The 17309-nt window shown below is 38.7% G+C and overlaps 1 protein-coding gene across 2 annotated transcripts; it reads right to left on the reverse strand.

Annotated features, from left to right (window-relative positions):
* Window positions 1-1152: 1152 nt before the first annotated feature.
* LOC122642785 (rRNA-processing protein EFG1) lies at window positions 1153-17035 on the reverse strand. Of its 2 annotated transcripts, none has more exons than XM_043836376.1 (9): window positions 16884-17035; window positions 16321-16450; window positions 16079-16206; window positions 15681-15819; window positions 5868-5982; window positions 4450-4513; window positions 4241-4363; window positions 4006-4186; window positions 1153-1201 (listed from the first exon to the last, which is right to left on the reverse strand). In XM_043836376.1, the coding sequence occupies exons 1-8, from the start codon at window positions 17025-17027 to the stop codon at window positions 4019-4021; spliced, it is 1011 nt and encodes a 336-aa protein (XP_043692311.1). In that variant the 5' UTR covers window positions 17028-17035; the 3' UTR covers window positions 1153-1201; window positions 4006-4018. The 2 variants fall into 2 exon arrangements, with proteins under 2 accessions (XP_043692311.1, XP_043692310.1); XM_043836375.1 differs by having other exon boundaries at window positions 1153-1349; window positions 4005-4186.
* Between the last annotated feature and the right edge of the window lie 274 nt (window positions 17036-17309).

Consider the following 17309-nt stretch of genomic DNA (forward strand, 5'->3'; position numbering starts at 1 on the left):
TGTGGACCGAGTTTCCCTCCACCCACGATGAATAGGATCCCTATTCACCGAGGGGCAAAGAGGGCGGGAATGGATATCAGGAGAATATTTTGGAACATACCAAAACCCTAGGAGGGGGTTTGTAAACCCTAAGATGATGGGTGAACCGTCCTCTATGGGTGGAGGAAAACTATCCTTATTTTATTGCCTAAAATTTTGTAACATTTTCTTTAGGTTCTTTTGCAAACATTTTCATTAGTAAACCATATTTTAGCAAGGTTGTGCCATTTAAATGTGGTTACAGGCCGCTCAAGGGCAACTTCATCATTTTGAGTATTTTAGCGTCTAATATATTTCAGTGTTTTAAACCTAGTTTAAGTATTTTGAATAATTTGTACAGTTACTCTTAAAATTTTGACCTTAGAATTAGGATTGTTAAATTAGGGTAAAAATGCTAACTATATTAATTATAGCTCATCATGTATTTAAATACCTAACTTGAGATTTGTAACCAAGATTAAAATAGTTGTTTTAACTAGTTTAGTTAGGTTCATAACTCTTAACAAAGATAAGCTAAACCTCTTAAACTAGATAAATTAGGTGCATAATGTATATAAATAACAATATACAACAAGAAATTGAATCTAATTTAACCTCCATCTTGCAAAAGAGGGAGATTATTTGCAAATCCTAGTACCTAATCTAGGTGACAATTCCATTTTTACCCATTTACCATCCTTTAACATGGGTGGATTAAGTCTCAAGGTGGAAACACCTCGACCCCTTTTAGGTAATTACCCCTTAACACCGTGACACGTCACCAGCGTCCACGAGATCTTGTACCTACACTCTAAATCAAAGGTATATCAATTCCTGGACAAGTAACTAACAAATGCAGAGCATGGTGATCAAAGTACATCCATGGTAATTGACATTTTGATGAGGGAATTCACCTTCTATGCTTACAACCATCTCTTCCTTCAAACTCCTAATAATATAACACAAGATTGATACTGAAGCACTATAGATTAGAAGCACCTAACAAAATTACAGGAATAATTATACATCATCAAATGGCAGAAAATCTTGTCGCACAACACCACAAAAAAAAAAAAAAAAAAAAGACATAATGGATGTCTACATATATATGAAACTATTTTCAACTGAGTGTCATGCAAGCTAATGTCTATAGAAACAAGTAATTGCAGGCCATCTGTTTCTCCGATGACGGGAAAAAACAATCTGATGGTTAGAATGGTATTATATGATTGAATATAGTACAATCATAAGAGAACTGGTTAAGTCGATCAAAGTGAGGTTACATGACACCAGGAGGCCCAAAATGCTCATACAGTGTCCTTCACTCATACCTGAGGATAAAATTGCAATAAATGGAAAAATTCAGCTACTACACAGACTACTGCACAAACAGAATAAAGTTGCTTCAAAAACTAAAACAAAAATAACCTCATGCTAGAAAGACGGTTCATCAGTTGGCATGAATTATAAGTTTCAAGGGAAGGAATCTCACTCCTTTTCTGGTTTAACATTGAATTTGGATCCCAAGTCCAACATGTAACCCCTCACATGAACTCCTTTTAAATCCTAAGCTACTCTGAACTCCTAGAGAAGTTCTCAAGTAGAGGGCAAACAAGGTGTACGCTCAACGTGAACCTGCCTGGCAAAAATCAACCATAGGCCATGATGACCTTGGATGAAAGTGAAACACAAGCCTGAAAGGAAATCAGCCCCACCCATGCTGAGATTGAGGACTACATCTCAATGAAGTGTATCATGAATCGATCAATCTCCACAATTAGAATGGTCTTACACCAAAGAAGCGATGTTAATGCATCTTTCAACTTCTTGGGGAACATGGAATACACAGAACATGACCTAGTAAAAGTAATTGATATTTGGAATATAGTACTAAAACATATCCCCTTCTAACAGTGAAATATCCTGAATATTCATTAGATGAAATGGTTTTCCAAGGCTCATTAATATAAAAGATGCGTCTCGCAGGGAAAAAATTCAGGGGACAACATATCAATCTGCAAAATATATATATATGTACACTTGTAGGCATTTGTTCATGAGCAATTTTTCTTTTTATTGGTAAATGGGTCAGCCATTTTGTTTTCACCCTCTGAAAAAATAGCATTCAGACTTTATCCTTCACAAGAATATTCCATACTCTCTACCAAGCCTATTAACCTCCATGAAACTTTCCTGATCACAGATTCACAGTAACTTGTGTTTCTTTCTTTACCAAAAAAAAAAAAAACTTGTGTTTCTTTGACTTCTAGGCATCTAGCAGCCATCGTAAAATACAGTAGAGTGGAAGTGATGCAGATCTGAAGACCTACCACAGGAGAACCAAGAGAGGCCAAGCCTAGCGTGGCCTATTATGTTTAGCTCTTTTTAATTCTTGTTTTAAGTTAGTTCTCTTTTGTTTAAGTGTTTTAAGTTTGGTCCAGTTGAATCGGTGGTTTGTTTTTGGGTCAATTTGAGTTAGATATTTATGTCCTTTCTTGTACTGCTTTTAGGTCCACAACTCCTTTTTAAAGTCTATTTAGATAAGTTGGACTTTAAAAGGGATTGCTGTGTTCTTATTGGACTAGGGATTTCCCAAACCAACTCCAACTCTTTGATTCTCATTGTCAATAAAAGGAACCATGGGGGGTCTCTAAAGACCACAATTTGTTTTTTTTTTTAAAAAAAAACAGAAGCTGCTGCTCCTTCCTGCATGAAGAATCCCTTGTGTCTGATCAAGGTTGGCTGGTGTTTCCAAACACCTTGCGGTAGGAAGCCCAGGTGCTCTACTCTGACCCTTACTCTTGTTCTTCTCCCTTCTTCTCCTTCATTGATCAAGTAAGTAATCCTTAGTTTCCTGCAACTTTCATATTCTGTCAAAGAATTAACGTACAAGTGTTTTTTGTCTCGTTAATTTTGACATTGGCAGTTAAGGAGATCTGACAGCAAATCATCCTCTCCTTTGGTGTGTTCATTATCATTCTAGGGGAGTTCTTCGACCAAGGCCTGGTGCTGATCAGGTCTGCTGATCTGGAGATATTTAAGATCTCCATTTCTGTGCCCTTCTGCTTCAGATTTGAATACCCATAACTGTAATTGCTGAAATCGATATCTATTAATGTCTATTCTGTTGGTTCTGAAACTAATCTGCTGATCTGGAGATATTTAAGATCTCCATTTCTGTGCCCTTCTGCTTCAGATTTGAATACCCATAACTGTAATTGCTGAAATCGATATCTGTTAATGTCTGTTCTGTTGGTTCTGAAACTAACAGTAGTTAATGATATTATGTGGAGATTGTTAAGTGTGCAACCTGTTCTTTAATCTGAGATATAAATTGACAGATTTGCCCTTCTCCTACTCTAACTAGGATTCCTTATTATCTGTTGATCTAACCCCCTGGACTTTGCTGAAATTTTCAGCAAAGGTCACTCTACTTACAAGGACAACTCGACTAGAATATCTGGTCCATCTGAGGGTTTGATTTTGTTATATGACATTTCTCCCTAAGCTGGAACTTTATTCTCTGAGATTTGATTGTGTTTGGTACTGTTTTAATTTTCTTAAACCAGTATTACATTAGGACGAAATAGAAATTTCTTCTGCCTCCAAACAAACGTTTGTTCCCCACCAAATGGAAAAGAAGACATAATTATTACCATGAATTAAAAACTACCACCAATGCCAGCAGGAGCAAAATTGCCCGGAAGTGAGTGAAGCAGTTGCAGGGGATTAACAGGGGTGGGGGAGGGGAGAAAATCCCATATTAAGAATAGCAAACTAGGATACCCAAGGGCATGCATCGAAGGCAAATCTAGACTATGGGGTGTTTACTTTCTAATATGTACAAAGCAGGGCATTGGCCATTTCAAAATCATGGTAGTAATACCTTAACATATAGTTCACTGCATAATGAAAAGCAGAAACAACAAATAAAAGGAGATCTGTATTCATGAGGAGGAGAAGCAACATGGGAACTTAACACTTGCCTGCAGTTTATTAGTCAAACTTGTTTCTTCTTTTTAGGCCTCCTTTTTCTTCGGGGTTTGTGGGCATCAGAATTGGAACTTAGATTACTACTATGACCCGTCCGGGAATTGGAGGATCCCCAGCTTTTGGAGGAAGAGCCACTCCTGCCATGAGATCTGTTGCTTGATATAGACACTGCAACCTTCTCTATGGATGGTTTCATGCTCGATGAACTTCCAACCATTGTTTGAGCAACCTTCTCTATGGATGGTTTCAGGCTTGATGAACTTCCAACCATTTTTTGAGCATGATTTTTACTTCTAAATGAATTGGTCGATGGCCGAGGAGGAGGCATAAGAGCTCGAGCTGTCATCTGTTTCTGCAAAATTAATAAAACGGAAGTAAGTAGTGCTCTGACAGTGACATATATCTCAAAAGAGCCAAAGACAAAATCAATTAGAGGACCTGATTCTTTTCATCACTAGACATGCCAGATGTTGCTTTCCCAGAAGCACTTGAAGCTTGCTCTCTGACAAAGAAAAAAAAAAACTTTGAAGTTATCCTTTCTATGCTTATTTTAATCAATTCACAAAAATTTTATGGATAAAATGGCAACTTGGAAATTCACCTCAGCTTAGAAGCAACAGTCAACCTCCCTTTTCTCAAATTTTGGAAATTGAGAAATTCACATCTAAACTTGATAGAGAAATTGCAAAAAATCAAGGAGTTCAATATAGACAAATTCTACAAAATAAGCAGTCATTTGGACTGGCAGAGATCCACAAGATGGTTCTTGCAGAAAGCACGAAAGCAAAGTAGTACCTAGATCTTAAATTCTCGCCTATTACTATACTTTTTTTTTCCAGTCCACGGGGAATATATACAATTAAGAGGACAATAAGATGTCGTTCTTAAAATAAAAATAAGCAACCTTACCAGCAACCATAATGGAGAACAGTTAGCATCTATTAAAAAATTGATAATCCAACTTCCAGACCAAGAGATTGGATTCTCCAAACCGCCAACCACTAGGAATCTACTTTGATAAAGGCTAGATTCAGATCAAATCTGATGTCAAATCCAACGGTTAGACTTTAAGAGAGCAGCTACCGGATTTTGAGTAAAATATCAGCAATAAAACAGAAATTAAATAGCCCAATTAATGGAGATTGATCTGGAGCAATTGAAAGGAGAGAAAGAGAGAGAGAGAGAGAGAAAACGGTATAATAATGGGTGAGAAATTAATAATATTTTCTAGAAGATGAGAACAATAGGAAAGGGAGAAAGTATGGAGGATCACTCCTAGATTTTAGAATTTGAAGTTGGTGTTGATGGAAAGGGAGAGAATAACAAAGAAAGACAAAATCAGATCTGGAAAAACAAGTGAGAAGAAGAAGAGGAGAGAGTAATACCGTAGGGAGAAGAGAAACGAAATCACACCAGATCAGCCAGTTCATGAGAGAAAAAAAACAAGAGAGAAGGAGAGAGCCACACAAGGCAATTACCAAGGAAACTAATCCATTCCAATCAATCCAAGTCGTAAAAGGGGGATTGTTACATATATAATGACCCAAAAACAGAAATATACTCCACCAATGACTCTTAATCTGCCAAATAAGTTTAAACCAACTTAAATTGACAAAAACACTTCACTTAAAAGGACTCTTTCTAGATGTGACTACTTATCCCTAAAAATAATTTCATGTACCCCCGTAAATCACATTAACAAACCCAAAATAAAAATCCCAAGGCTCATAGAACCCAACCATGGGCTAGAATTCCTATGCCCAATAGGCCCAATTGAACACCCTTATTGCATCATTAATACTGTCCCAAAAACGAGTATATTAAATTGAAAAATGTATAAATTGAAATGATGATACCTCGTACTCTTATCTGTCCACTCATCATCTGCATCCGCTTCATCACTTGAGCTTCCAGTCAAAAAGAAATCATCCTCACTCATATCCAAAAGGCCATCATCCTCGCTTCCAGTTTCTACAAAGGGAATTAAAAAGGAAAATCAATGGTTAGAGAATCTCAAAAGCCAAAGGTACAAACAGAGCATATTAGAATCATGGCCAAGAAACATTGGATAAATTGCTTCTATTATGCAGTGTGAAACCTACAGGATACAAGTGCTGACTTGCATTGTTTATACGAAATTTCGGATTAGTACTTCTCATAGTAGATCCTTGTGATGTAATAAGATATCAAATCCTCAAGTAATGTGCCTCATTGACTAGGATATGAAGGGGGAGCGGGCAGGGACTAGACCAGCATTTCAGTTTTTGAAGTAATAGGGAAAGCAAACAAGTAAATCAACAAATAAAGCAACCACAGCTATAAAAAAGAAATGGTGTAATCAAGCATGTGACAACTAAGGCTGATTTAACTATAGCACCAGCTATGTGGAAGAGGAGGAAAACGGAAAGCATCATTCTCCATTGTCGCTTTTCCTGAAGTAAAAAAAATTATCATGTGTTTTCACCGACAATAGATAGAGTCCCTTTAAAAACACCACTGAAAAACAGATGCATACTAACCATAAACTTTAAACAAATTCATTGAAACAAATGGACTCAAATTCAAGACACTGAAAAAAACTAAAATCCTAATAGAGTAAAAGAAATTACAAAGGAAAAAAAGAGTTTATTAATGGATTAGTGGCAAAAAGTAACACTAACTGCTCTTACATCTACTAAAACTGCAGTCTTTATGCTTTATCTTAGTGCAACTAATCTTACCACCTGATTCCAGAACATCACTCCATAGTGCTAACTCAATAATTATCCTTTTTCTCATCTCACAAATCAAAATTAATTTGTCTGCAAACAGGATACCCACATGCGTCCATCCTCTAATTCATCCATAACTATGCATAATGTATGGAGCTCAATACTGCCGGTGTGCCGCTAGTGTAACCCACTACAATTGCAAACAAACTCATTTGTCCTCAACAGGTTCTAATACTACTTGTGGCTCCATCATAACTGACACAAGTTTGGAATAATTGGCTTCTGTCATTATAACCACAGCCACTCTTTATTTATAATAGAAGACAAACAATACTAGAATGTTCCAAAAATTGATGATACCAACTCTACCCTGTTACATCCATATTGCAACACCTGGTGAGGGCCGATTAGGGAAGAGGAGGAAACCTAAAAGGGGACTCAGTGTTGCAGGAGAGGAGAGGAAATCACATAAGAAAAGGAGGGGGGGGGGGGGGGAAGAAGAAATTCACACTCTCATAGCCATGCAGGCTCTCAAACACAATCAACTCAAATCATCTTTTCAAATCTATTCAACGATGGGGAATTACACCATATATAAAGAGAAATAAAAGACTCCTAAAAATGAAGACTAACTCTCTAACTAGGAAGTTTATTCAAATAAGGAAACTAAGAACAATTGGGAAACCAAATACCCTACGTAGCTAACTTCTAAAATAAAGAGAATAAAATTAACTAAAAGACATTATTTCCCCAAATAACATAAATTCCTAAAATCCTACTAGATCTAAAAACTCAAACTGGACCCGTTTCATCTCCATCTGGATACCTAAATGGGTTTGGGTCAGTCCAAGGCAGTGTATCTGCATCAATTCCCTTGATGTTGAGAAAAGCTCGCCCACAAGTTTTGTAAAACGAGAGAATCAGCACCAATTGATCGGCATCCACAAATATTGACTTTGATGGGGCGATGATCCAGCGCATCTCATGATCAACCATCACGATCTTCTGATGGTCGTTAGCAACCAACATCTCCTTAATGAGAATCTGATTGTGGGATTTCACAATTGAAATCGGACCATCGATCAATTCTTCAATTGCAACCTTGATCGCACCGTATTATCATCATAGTTGTCACGGAGTCTCGGCGACCCAAGGCGTTGGAGAAGGTCCAATTTTAAGGCGATACCAATTAAGCGGGTAAGGCGACCAAGGCGCCTGGACACCTAGGCGACGCCTTGACAACTATGATTATCATAGAAATTGTTGTTAATATTGGCAAGTCCCCGAAAACTTGTCTTCAAATAAAAAAGTTATGTTTGCAATTTACGGAACCCATCACCTAATCGAAAGGAGTAAATCGCATCGATCAGCCTCCATGATGTAGTAGGTTTATGATAACAATGGCATAATTGTAATTTATTGGACTGCAAACTAAAGAGAAGAAAAGAAGTGTGGTGTAACGTAAGGATGTGAATTGGGGAGGGGTAAACTTGGAAGCTAATAAAAAGAAAAACAAAGTAGAACAAGAATAGAAAGGAGGGGGCAACTCTAGAAAAAGAAGAAAAAAATAACAACTACGCAGATTAATGAATAAGTGGGGAGAGGCAAGGTGGGAAATAGGATTAGAAAGGGAATTAAAATAAAAGGGTACTTGGGGATATAATGGGAAAACTAAAAAAATAAAAAGAAAGAACATAAGAATCGTGAAGGGTTGGGGTGAGGAGAAGGGTTACTGTTTGGATTTGGACTCTGTTACTTGAACTAGAGAAGAAAAAGTGTGAAGAAAATGGCGGAATCAAAGGAGGATACTGTGCGACTTTGGCTTCGACTTGGATACGGAACCAGCATGAGGTGGGGACTTCGACCCAGGATCCTTAATCTCAAATATCTTACCCAAGTAAAGCCTTCAACTGGGATATTTCGGCAGGATCACTTCGAGTAACCACAATGTCGTCGACATAAACGATAAAAACTTTGATCTTATCACCTGAGCGTTTGATGAACAGAGTGTGATCAGCGTCACTGTGTCTAGCCGACTAACACCATGGCTTTGTGAAACGGTGAAACCTTCCAAACCAAGCTCTAGGCGCCTGTTTTAGCCCATATAGCATCCGCTCCAATTTGCAAACTTTTCCCCGAGTTTTTTCTAGCAAGAAAAACCAGGTGGAATCTCCAAATAGACTTCTTCCTCAAGTTCACCATGAACACGTTCTTAACAATCAAGCTGTTGCAGATCCCATCCCAGATTGACTGCACAGGAAAGAATGAGCCTAAATAGTATTCATTTTCGCTATAGGTCTAGGTAAATCCTCTAGCAACAAGTCTGGCTTTGTATCTGCTCACAGTTCCATCCAGCTTCTATTTATAGTTTGGTTTTGTATCAGCTCACAGTTCCATCCAGCTTCTATTTCACAGTGAAAACCCACTTGTAACTCACATGTCTCTTATTTGGGGGAAAAAACCAACTCTTAGGTGTCATTTTTTCCAAGTTCCTTCATCTCCTCAAGCATGGCCTCTTTCCACCGAGGATCTGCAAGCAAGGTTCGAGGTCTCGGTATCTTGGCTGGTTTCGGTCAGCCAAAAAACCGAGTTGTCTCGGTAACTGGGCGAGATCTCGACTGAGTTGGTACATTTTTATGTCAAATTTTGGCCCTTGGTTTCAGTGGCCAAATGACCTAATTAGGTCATGAAACTTGTAAGACAGTCTATTTCGGCCCTATAAACATGGTGGAACCCTTAGTTTTTTACAAATCACACCCAAAATGGTAGTTTGACTTAGGACCCTAGGTTGGTGGTGTAAGCTGAAAAATATATATATATACACTGATATGACCTATTCTACACAATCTTTAAGGCAAGCATAGCTGCCCATAAATATGTAATGGCCTTAGAGCCCCCCCCCCCCCCCAACCAATGATTATGATGAATGAGAATATGCCTTTTGTGCAAAGTTTAATTGTCCTATTGTGTAGATGAAGGGCTGAGAGGCCTGGCAGGTGAGAGCCAAAACCCCTAGGGCTGAGAAAGCCGAATCTCCTTATCCCCCTTTACCTTCTATCTTCTTCTACCTTTTTCTCTCTTGACCTAATCGAGTTCCCCTACTGCTGCTTCCTATTGACTGCAACAAGCTGCTGTGAAGACTCCTTTGAAGACCAGATTCAACCCCCCAATCACTTCCAAGGATTGCTTCTGCTGCACCCAACCAAGAGAAGGACTGAAACACACCTGTGGCTCTATTTTCAGCCCAGATTCTGCTAAAATTTTGGAGGCTCAGATCTCTGCAACCCTCTGCCTAATTGGAAAGCTGTTTCGAGCACAACCTGTCCTTGCATAGATCCACCTTCGATCCAAGTTTGACACCATTCTGGTGGTTGGTTAGTTTGTTACAGTCCTCCTATTTTCAAGTCTGTGACCTGCACATATCTTGACATCAGGCCATCAGAATTAGCCCCAATTTGGAGGACTAATCCAGCCTACCTAGACCTACACTCGACCTGAATTTCAGCCCCCATCACTTGGCTGAATATAGAGGTTCTGTCCACTTTCTAATTCTGATTTTGTTTCTAATTTGATGTTCTGTTGCAACCTATCATCAATCCTACTGTAGAGTGGTTCTTAGCTGAACCCTTTCTACATTACATCCATTGCTACTTCCTCATCCACAACCACTATAGCCCACACCAGTACATCAACATTTCTTACTACCACATTTTCCACTCCTTGGATGATTGATTCCGGTGCTTCTAACCATATGACAGGCAAGTCAAAATTGTTTTCTTCTTTATCCAACTTTCACAATCCTTCCCCTGCAATTCTTGCTAATAGGTCTTCTGGAAACAGCCTCTCTACGAAAGCAGGGGTAAGGCTGCGTACATTATGACCCTCCCCAGATCCCACAGTGGCCGGGAGCCTCGTACACTGGGTACGCCCCCTAGGTCTTCTACTCATGTGACTGGCCATGGTATAGTTTCACCTACTTCATCCATAATTCTATGCTTTATTCTTCATGTACCACAATTACCTTTGTCCTTTATCAATCAGTCAATTTACTAAATCTCTTAATAGTTTTGTCACCTTCTATTTCTCTTATTGTGTTTTTCAAGACCTTCGGATAATGACGACGATTGATGGCGGGCTTGAGCAGGATGGGCTATATTATTTGAATTGTGTTGGACCCTCCACTTACTAGTATTTCTTGTGGTCTTTCTCCTACTCAGTGGCACTTTCAGTTGAGGCATCTATCATTTTCAAAACTTCAGCATATGGTACCTAGTTGCAAATCTGTGTCTCACCTTGTGTGAACTCGAGAAGCATCATTGGTCATCTTTCCCATCTTGTAGTGTGTCTAGAAGTCCTTAATTTTATTTAGTACATTCTAATATTTGGGGTCCTTGTCATGTTATAAATAGGTTAGGTTTTTCTTATTTTGTCACTTTGCAGATGATCATTCCTGTCTGACATGGTTGTATTTGTAGAAAGATTGTTAAGAGTTTCTTTCTGTTCTTAAAGATTTTTATAGTGAAAAAAAAAGACTCAATTTGATGCTTCTATTAAAGTATTTTATCTGATAATGCACTTGCATACACTCAGCATGAGATATCTGCTTTTTTGTTCTGCTCATTGTATGATCCATCAAACAAGTTGTTCTTATACACCCCCCAACAAAATGGGGTTGCTGAATGTAAAAACAGAAATTTATTGGAACTATAACCATTCGTATGCATGTTTCCAAACATTTTTTGTGTGATGTCATTCTCACCGCTTGTTATTTAATTAACTGAATGGCATCTTCTTTACTAGATCACCATTCACCCTTTTCTGTTTTGTTTCCAAAATCTCCATTATTTTCTTTCCCACCAAGGTTTTTTTAAAGTACTCCATATTTTACACCTTTTGCCACTAGCTCTTCCCTGGACAAAGACGCCCACGCACCTCCTATTCCAACTCTTGTGCCATTTGATGATGCTCCAACCATTGCCTCATCTGTACCAATGCAAATGTATCAACATCATATACAGCCTATATCGGTTCTTCCTGTTTCACAGCCCATAACACGATCAGATCCTCCTGGCCACGATCCTACTTTCTCCTCATCTTTTGATGACTTACCAGTTGCTCTTCGCAAAGGTACCGGTTCTTGCACTCAGAAATCCATGACTGGTTATCGTATAGAAATATTTGTTTCTATATCTCACCGTCCTGGCTTCCTTCTCCCTTCCATAGCTCTACTTTCTCATTATCTACCCACTCCATTCTTAAAATTCATCACGAGGCCTTGTCTCATCCTGGGTGGAAAGTGGTTGAAACGGAAATGGATGTCTTGATTTCTTGCCAGACATGGACCCTGATGGATTTACCTCCAGGTAAGGATCTTATGCGATGTCGTAGGGTGTACACCATTAAGTACAATCCACTCAGCTGAACGGCTTAAAGCCCGTTTGGTTGTAACTTGCGAAGGGTTATACTCAGAGGATTGCTTTGAGACCTTCTCTCCTATTGCTTGCCTTAATTGGGTTCGTATGCTCATTTCCTTACCTTCGAATTTAGACTGGCCATCAGTTGGATATCAAGAATGCATTTTTATATAATGAATGATCTACACGAGATGGTGTATATAGAGCAACCTACAGGGTATGTTGCTTAGGGGGAGAATGCTCACAGAATTTGTAAGTTGCACAAGGAAATTTATGGTTTAAAACAGTCACCTAGAGCTGGGTTCAATAAATTCAGTTCGATTAGTACTCAGTGCGCCCACAGTGTTATTCTAATCACACCATATTTATTTGTCACCAGGATTCTAGGGTGATTGTATTGGTGGTGTTCATGATATTATCATATATGGGGATGATGCATCATGCATCTGGGATTACAGAGGTGAAATCCTATCTACAATAGCATTCTCAGATGAAATACTTGGGTGCCCTCAAGTATTTTCTTGGTATTGAAGTGCTTTAAAGTAAGAAAGGGATTAGTCTGTCACAAAGAAAATATGTGTTAGACCTGTTGTCCGAAACTAGTATGTTTGCTTCTAAACCAGTTGATTCTCCTATGGATCCACACCAAAAATTTGGGACAAATGATGACGAGGAATTTGATGGTAAACACTGGTACAAGAGATTAGTAGGGAAACTTATTTACCTTACTATTACTAGACTAGACATATCCTTTGCTTTTTGAGTTATTAGTCAATTTATAGAATCACCTACGAAGACTCGTTGGAAGGCAACATGTCGAATATTAAGGTATCATAAGAGAGCTCCAGGAAATGAAGTCGTTTGCTGACCTCATTAGCATATTGATTTGGTTAGGTACTGTGATGCAAACTAGGCTGGTGTTGACGGTGATAGAAGGTCTACCACAAGTTACTGTACGTTCATTGGTGGCAATCTTGTCACAAGGAGAAGCAAGAAGCAAACAATTGTGGCTAGACCCAATCACTCCCAATGTAGAGACTGAGTATTAGGGCTATGGCTCATACTGTAGCCGAGTTGAGGTGGGTGAAATCATAACTTCAAGAGTTAGGGTTTCCGGTTACTAAACTGATGAAGATGTGGAGTGATAATCAAGCCGCTATCTATACTACCAGTAACCATGTGTTTAATGAAAGGACCAAACTCATTGAAGTTGATTGTCACTTTGTAAGGAATGTAGTAATGAGGAAGTTGATTGCAGTAATGAAGTTGATAGATACTCCATTTGTTTCTTCTGTAGATCAATTGGGTGATATGTTTACCAAGACTTTGTTTAGTCCTACTTTTCGGAAGGGCTGTTCCAAGTTGAGCATGGGTGAATTATATGCTCTAGCTTGAGGGGAACTGATAAGATATGTGTTAAAGGTTACTCAAGATAGAGGGAGTGTCCCTATCGTGTTTTATGTTTAGTTGTAGAGTAGTGTTTAAGTTGGGTTTAGTTATTCTTTTAGTTTAGTTATTTACTGTCCTTGTAATCATGGTATTAAATCTCGTCTCCGAAGGCCATTTCGGCCAGACCGAAATTTCCGAGATACCGAAATTTCACCGAAATATTGTATTTTTTCTATGAGTTTTGCTTGGCCATTTCGGGGTGTAAAATGTCGAAATGATTGAAATACCGAAAGAGATGACCAAAATAACTGAAATATTGACGAAACAGTGCATTTTTTAGACCGAATGCTTGTTTGGGTAATAGCAATGAGATTCCCCAATATCATGCTAAGAATAGCTAGGATTTCCAAAAGAAGATGCCATTCGTTTGATGAGAAATAAAAAGGAATATCGAAAATTCGAGTGGCTGAAGCTGAAGCAGCTACTTTATAAGTAATAGAAAGAAAAGCAACAACTAGAGTGGGAGGGTCAGAGTCGAAAAGAGGATTCCTCACTTCTTTCTCTCATTCAAAACCGTGTAAGTCCAAAACGAGATGACTGAAATTTCTGAAATATTGCATTTTTACATTTCGACATAGTATCTCATCTCGGCCTAGCCGAAATATCCGAAATTTCAGTGAGATTTCGAACTATGCTTGTAATTAGACATATACCCTTAGTAGCTTTCCTACTAAGACTCAATTACCTTTTGTTCTAAGTGTTGGGGATTGACCATGATAGGTGAATCTGAATCCTATCGTGGTCCATAGTTTTTCCTTTCTTCTTCCATTGTTCTCTCTTTTTCTCTCCTTCTCTCCTCTTCTTCAAGCTGTGTAAGGGCTGATTGTAAGTTTCTCTGTTGCTACGATGTGGATATATTACATATGTTTATTTGAGTAAACAAAGTGAAAACTAAGAACCATCTGAACCAAGCTACTTTTAGTTCTTGATCAAAGTTACAATGAATCTCCAAAAGTCGCATGCTATGGAAACTAACTCCTTTGCTGTCATTTCGGTGTTATTGAATGAAGGGAATAGAAGACTGTTTGAGGCATTACCAGATTATGCACAGACATCAGTTCCACCCAACTGGATTGCCCTGTGCATCTATGGAGTTTGCTGGTGCTGATGCAAAGATCTTTGGTCATAACTAGTGGTCAACTACTAAGGCCTAATCTTTTGTAGATGTGTGTATTTTTTTGCATATGAGCACAATACTGCATTAGTGAGTTGAGGATGACAGTTTTTGGAATAACATTGAATAACATTTTTGTTGCCTTAAAAAAACATCTACATCATTGACCTGAGAAAATGGCTTCAAATACTTGATTTCCTTATCATAAGCGTCAAGGTCATTTTCTTGACAGTCCTGTTTTCTGTCTTACTTTGTTCCCAATCACTCAAAAAATATCATATCATGGCTAATTGGATAGATCAAAGTAGAGTTGGTGGAATCTAAAATATGTTCCTGGTCCTTGTTGCTAGGCATTATGATGCTTTTCATTCATTCATCTGGCATTATCCTAGTGCTAATAAACTTAATAGGCAATGTAGCTAACCAGTATAGCCCATATATAGGATGGGTGGAAATAGCGCCCCCCCCCCAAAAAAAAAAAAAAAAAGTATATGAAGACAAGTAAATTCCCTAAAAATTCTAAAATTTACCCTTTTTCTCTGATCATGGTATACGGAGGGATTCCTTCCTTTCTTTTTAAAGAAGGCAGGTATAACTGCATTAATGTAACCCCCCCCCCCCCACCCCACCCCAAAAAAAAAAAAAAAAAAAAAACTGTAAGGAGATTTCTCTCTTGGAGGATGAGATCTGTTAATTCCTTGGTGGAAGTGTCAGCTAAAAAAAGGGGTGTGTGCTTAGACAATCCTTGTACTCCCTTAACTGTGATGTAGCCCTTCTTTGTGGGTTTGTCCTATGCCTCTTTGTTGTTGTTAATGTATACTAGCTCCTGTATTCCAGTGATTTTTTCATTTAATAAAACCTCTATCATCTATCAACAAAAAAAAAAAAGTCTGGCCTGACCTGCTGGCAACAACACATTGACAAATAGATTGAATTTTAGACCATACTGTGATGCTACTAAGAGTAGTATAAAGAAACTACCTTCTAAGTCCTTGCCGCTAGCTGCCGCAGCCATGATATTGGCTTTAATCTGTTTGCGCAACCTGTTTCTACGATCAACCATGTCTGCATCGTTGCCTCCGATGAATAGAGAAACATATTTCTCGGTTTTGGGAAAGAACTGCATTTAGAGAAGGGGGTGGGCAAAAATGATATTAAAAACTATTTTGTAGAGTTAATATTTCCCATGACTCGTCTTACCACAGAGGACACAAGTACCCATGCAGATAACTGCAGCCATAATGTAGGTGCAACTATATCTGGAAATCATTAAGTAATTGGACATTCCTCCCCCCCCCCCCCCCAAAACCCACCACCCCCAACTCAAGGTTTAAATGTAACATATTCACACGCATCAAATGGTCCAGAATAGAGCTTACCCTCACGTATTCAAGATCTTCCTTCAATTTGGACAGCTGGTCAGCAATATCTGCCTCCTGGTTGTGATCAGATGCAGCACGCTGAAGTTTTTCCAAACGCCTTATTCTCCTCTCAATTTTTCTTCTCTCTAATTTAGAGAAATATTTCAGGAATCGGGAGAAGAGATAAATAAATAGTGAACCAAATAGAAGATCATTCAAACTCCTTCACATGAACTGTGTTTAAGATTGAAAAGGAATACCAAAAAACTTAATCTTTCTGTCCCGCAGAAATATTTTACGCTCCACAGCCAAGCGATTTTGTATATCTTGTTGCTTCTTGAGCTGTTCCAACTTCTTCTCTTGAACCTCTCTGACCCCCGGAGGAAGATCCTGGAACAAATAACAAAGTATATTTTGCTGATCCCAAAACTATTACAATCATGCCATAAGTATATTGCACTGGAGGCTCTGCATGCATTACACCCCACAATGCGAAGTAGTTCAACACCAACATAGAAAACGCCCATATGACCAGTGCCACAGTTCGGAACTGGCATCTAACGGTCACTCGTTTGTCAAAATGGGTAATAAAGAGCAAAGGTAGAATGCTTTTCCCGTAGACTACGAGTAATGGTTGCCCCGAAAGCCTCGAAGGCATATCAAAAAACTAGAAACACAGGCAATACTGAGAAAAAAACAAAAACACACGAAAGCCATTCCAGAATTACACGACCGAAACAAGTAACAACCAACAAAAACTTAAAAGAAAAAAAAAATCTTAGGACAAAGTGAATAGGTTACGAGAAGACAGGGATTTAAGTACCTTGCGTAGCATTCGCTCAGTCGATCGAATCTGGTTTTTGATAGATACGGATTTATGCTTCTTCTCGACACCTAACCCCTTCGACCGACGACTAACAGGTCTCCGTTCGGCAACTCTCCGTTTGCCATAGCCGCCATGTGCCATATTTCTCCTGTAAATTTCGCTAGGGTTTCTAGGAGTGACTAGTGAATGCCGACTTTATCAAAAAAAAACTAGTGAATGCCAAACAGAGAATAGACAGAAGCGGAGGACTGGAGCTCGCGGAAACGGAAGAGTTTAAGGCAATTATATCCCGTCCACTCCCTGGCCCTGCAACTTCGAACCTTGATAACGACAGTTTTAAAATGAGAGGAGATAGTGTCTCTCTCTCGTCGAATCTTACAGTCTTAGTGCTTACTTACAACCGTTACATCCCTGCTTAAAAGG

This window comes from Telopea speciosissima, chromosome 10 (assembly GCF_018873765.1).
Source record: "Telopea speciosissima isolate NSW1024214 ecotype Mountain lineage chromosome 10, Tspe_v1, whole genome shotgun sequence".
NCBI lineage: Eukaryota > Viridiplantae > Streptophyta > Magnoliopsida > Proteales > Proteaceae > Telopea > Telopea speciosissima.

Excerpts from the sequence above, each read along its gene's own strand:
- LOC122642785 (XM_043836376.1), bottom strand. The coding sequence starts at position 17,027 with ATGGCACATGGCGGCTATGGCAAACGGAGAGTTGCCGAACGGAGACCT. Across the intron at positions 4,364-4,449 it reads CTAGTGATGAAAAGAATCAG|AAACAGATGACAGCTCGAGC; the intron begins GTCCTCTAATTG and ends TTAATTTTGCAG. Across the intron at positions 4,187-4,240 it reads TGAAACCATCCATAGAGAAG|GTTGCAGTGTCTATATCAAG; the intron begins GTTGCTCAAACA and ends TCCATAGAGAAG.